At 46.7% G+C, this 4,289-nt stretch overlaps 1 protein-coding gene across 1 annotated transcript; it reads right to left on the bottom strand.

Moving 5' to 3' along the window:
- Positions 1 to 268: 268 nt before the first annotated feature.
- Positions 269 to 3,980, bottom strand: LOC105011288 (early growth response protein 1). The gene is made up of 2 exons (XM_010871206.4): positions 3,299 to 3,980; positions 269 to 2,729 (listed from the first exon to the last, which is right to left on the bottom strand). The coding sequence occupies exons 1-2, from the start codon at positions 3,738 to 3,740 to the stop codon at positions 1,510 to 1,512; spliced, it is 1,662 nt and encodes a 553-aa protein (XP_010869508.1). The 5' UTR covers positions 3,741 to 3,980; the 3' UTR covers positions 269 to 1,509.
- Positions 3,981 to 4,289: the final 309 nt, after the last annotated feature.

Raw genomic sequence — 4,289 nt, 5'->3', positions numbered from 1 at the left:
AGTATATGTCTTTCTAGGACAGGGAATGGCACGTCCTTTGGGATATCCCCGGTTTTCAGAGGCAACTAGGAGCCAGAGAAGAGGCCGTTAATATCTTTCTCATTACCCCAAGATTCAGACTGACTGGTGCAGTGGTATTGGACATTACATTCTGTCCAAATGCTTCTTCTGATCAGTGGATTTTATTTTCACCAAATTCCATTACTATGTGCTTTAAGGTTTTATTTCTGTGCCTGTCCCAGGGAGAAGAGAAAAAAACATAACTCGGTTTTATCGTAATATATTGATATTTTATTAATACCCCTTTTGATAAAGGATATCATGTACACCAAATATCCTTGGCAGGTAAGCGCATTCAATGTCTTAAGAAGCCAAAAACAGACACTTGGTTTGACAAACACAATACCAAATAAAAAGAACCACAAAATAAAGAACTGCATGTAAATAACATACAAAAATTCAATGCCTACTCAGTAGGAAGAAATGTGACTCTTGAAAATTTACATATTTACATTTCAGTTATAAAAATATATATTTTTCCACTTAGATTATTGGGTAAGCTATGACCTCTAACCCCTTCAAAATCCTCCCTTTAAAATCTCTAGTACATTCCATGAAAAATACACTGTAAACCCTAAGGCTTTTTCAGATGCAACGCATCCAATCACAAACAGTTCTGTTTGCTAAGCTTCACAAAAGGCACCAAATGTTGATAACGAAGAATGTTCATTATTAAAAGTTGATAATGAAGAAAGCTCATTTTTATGTTGAAAAGGGAACACCAGGGAATATAACTAGTACCAGAGGATAATTATACAAAGCATTAAAAAACAAATGTCAGACTTACAGTAAACATGCTTGAATACTCAACGGTTCTCCTCCAATAAAGTGATGACACCATTGCTATTACATGAGAATAAAAGAAATGTGGCACCATTAAGTGCAAATGACACCATGTAAAGAATGCTAATCTACAAAGTCTAAACGGATTGAAAACATAACATGTCACACATGTAAACTATACATTGGGCCCGTTGAGTACCACCAGCCTTTTAATATGTCTGGTTGTTGGTTAGACAAAGTTCACACAAAAAAAAAGCCTGATACTCTTTGTTCATAACATCTCTGAAGACTCATTGAAGTTTTGGGGTTTCACATTTACATTTCAGTCATTTACCAGACACTCAACCCAGAGTGATTTATGGAACAACTGGGATTCATGCCCAAGGACTGAAGAGCAGATTTTTCACAACAGCAGAGATTCGATCAGATGCTATAACCGCTAGGCTATTGGTCAGGTTAAGTTGAGAAGAGAGAGACTGGTCCCTTTCTATCCTGTGGTCTCTCTTTGTCATGTTTCATGATCTTTAAGTGCTATATGGACATGGAGGGAGCAAAAGTGCATAAGTCCAAAAGGTAACAATGCCTGTTCTTTCCAAATAGAAACAAATGATACGTAAAGATATGAAAGCCTTAGAAGATGTCAATGTTCTTTGGAGAGAGGCTAGACTACAGGTCTGACTGAGGAGTTCCCACTGGGGAGGTGTAAATGTTTGTGGGGGAACCGTACGCGGAGGAGACCTGCGTCTGAAAGGAGCTGGGAGCAGAGGAGTACATGGGGTTGGCCGAGGGGGAGCCGTAGGAGCTGTGCACCGGGGAGGAGTAGCAGGAGGGCACTGGGGAGGGGTAAGAGGAACTCGGAGAGGGGTAGGATGTGGAGGGAGAGGAGTACCCCGAGACTGGGGAGGGGATGGCCATGGGGGTGGAGCCAGCCTTCTCCGCCTTCCTGTCCCTCTGCCTGAGGTGGATCTTGGTGTGCCTCTTGCGCTCGTCGCTGCGGGCGAATTTGCGGCCGCAAATGTCGCAGGCGAACGGCTTCTCGCCGGTGTGCGTGCGGATGTGCGTGGTCAGGTGGTCGCTGCGGCTGAAGTTGCGCATGCAGATGCGGCACTGGAAGGGCTTCTGGCCCGTGTGGATGCGGATGTGACGCGTCAGCTCGTCAGAGCGGGAGAAGCGGCGGTCGCATGTCTCCACGGGGCAGGCGTAGGGGCGCTCCTGGGGCGGAGTCTTGCACTGGCGGTTGGGGTACTTGCGAAGGCGGCCGGGCCTGACCTGCTGAGGCTGGTAGGGGCCCTTTGGATCCTGAGAGCCAGACTGTGTGGCGAAGGCCTTGATGGTGGACAGCGGCGTGAGGGAGAGCTGCTGCTGGACGCTCTGAGACTGGAAGGGCTTCTGGTCGGCGCCCAGTAGGCCGATCTCACCTGACTGCTGGGGGAACAGGTAGTCTGGGATCATGGGCAGAGACACGTTAGGGGAGCACGCCTTGCTGCCAGGGTAGCTGGGCGGCTGATAGTGGAGCGGGCCGTTTGACGGGCTGGGGAAGGACTGGCTGGAGTCGGCGCCGAGTTCGGGGCCGGCGTTGGTGTAGGTGGCCGCCGCTGAGTAGATGGGGTGGGTGTCACCGACTTGGACGGAGCAGCTCACGGCGTGGGAGCAAGAGGTGACCGGCGCAGCTGAGGAGCACGGGGCGGCTGACGTGGCCGGCTGGGACATGCCTATGAGGCCACTGACCAGGCTGTACAGCGGCTCGGCCCAGAGGCTGTTGCTGCAGCTGGTCCCGGGGTCCAAGGTGAACCTCCCCGTGTAGGAGAAGGAGGGCACACGATGGCTGGCGTAGCCCTGGTCCACTGGAGACTTGTCACAGCTGACTGAGATTTCAGGCAGTGTATCTGGGAGGAGGAGGGGAAAACAACAGCCAGTGAGCACTAAACTGATGCGTTACATTAAAGCACTTTCACATTTTCAGGCCTGACTGCTGGCTAGGAAGCCAGGGGGGTGTGTACTCAGGAGAATCCTGCTGTCTCATACAATATGGATCCCTCATCAGATTACAGGGAGCCGGCACTGACACATCACAAGAGAATTCCCTCCAGTGCAGACTTGTCGTCGACTGATCATGCATTTATCAAATGTAATATTGTAATATGTAATAATTGTGGTATAATATAAAATAATCATCATTATCAATTTATATATATATATATATATATATATGCAGGTATATGAATGTCCTAATATATATATATATATATATATATATATATATATATATATATATATATATATATATATATATATATATATATATATATATATATATATATATATATATATATTGAATAGACTGTATGTGTCAGAACTTCAGTTCAACCTCATAGATCATAGACACTTCCATGCATATTTCTGAATTTGCATTATGTAACAATAATGAGATTTAGGAATTGGAAGGGCCCCTTACCTCCAGTCAGAGGGTCAAATGAGTCTCCAGGTTCCCCAGACCCAAAGCCCACGCTGTCTGGCGTGGATGCAGCCAGGAAGGGGGTCCCTGTTGAGTGGAGCAACATCAGCTCCTCCAACTTTGGGTAGCTGTCCATGGGAGAATAGGCAAAGCCCAGTGGGTCTGAGATCTGCAGGGCTGAGAGGAGCATCTCTGTCTTGGCCGCAGCCATGGTGCTGCCGGTGCTCCGGCTGTCGGAAGAGACCGGTGAGGTGGAAGAGGTGGAAGCGCTGCTTGTCTCTGTCAGGGGCAGTTCACCAGCCGGCTCCAGAGAACTCTGAAGTTGCAGCTGCTGCTTTTCTTGAGCAGGATCGTCAGAGGAATCCAACGCTGAAGCTCTCCGAGGCTTTGTCGCATTAAACTTCGCAAACTTGCGGTTTTTAAGAACGACGTTGTGGTTCATTCATTCCGATAAGGGTAAGAATGAAACCATGCTTTTCCTCCAATTGTCCTTATGTGTAATCTCGATTTAAGAAATGTGCAGATGTTGTGTTTTTCTCTTGTTATGAACCTTTTCTTTTTTTAGTTCACGTGTTTGGTGAGTGTAAATTAAGTTCTGCGCTGGCGTACAATGGGACCGTCTGCTCTGTACTGACATGGGATCGGGTTGCTCTGAGGGCTGTTTCTCTAGTGTGAGGATTCCCACTGCTTTATAAAGCCTCTTGTCGTGACGTAGATGTCCAAATAAGGAACGGAGGAAGACCATATTTAGGCAGTGTAGTGGAGGACACAGAAAGCTCGGAGTTGATGGGTAGAGAAGCAGACTGTTTATGAAGATATTCTGACATATTCTCAGATTTGAGAAGGTGCATAATATAACAGAAATAGTGTCCATTTGAAAATATATGACGGTCGCTGCTGTTTTGCCGCAACGTTTCGAGTAAAAACAAATTTCCGATCTAAGCAGAACACCGCCATTACCGGAAACCCCGTTCACGACATGCCATATAAG

Source organism: Esox lucius, chromosome 7, assembly GCF_011004845.1.
Source record: "Esox lucius isolate fEsoLuc1 chromosome 7, fEsoLuc1.pri, whole genome shotgun sequence".
NCBI lineage: Eukaryota > Metazoa > Chordata > Actinopteri > Esociformes > Esocidae > Esox > Esox lucius.
This window is presented reverse-complemented; position numbering and strand designations above follow the sequence as displayed.

Bases quoted from the DNA above. Each gene is read 5' to 3' on its own strand.
- LOC105011288 (XM_010871206.4), bottom strand. From the start codon at position 3,740: ATGAACCACAACGTCGTTCTTAAAAACCGCAAGTTTGCGAAGTTTAAT. The intron at 2,730-3,298 runs GTAAGGGGCCCT...TCCTCCTCCCAG, and splicing joins ATTTGACCCTCTGACTGGAG to ATACACTGCCTGAAATCTCA.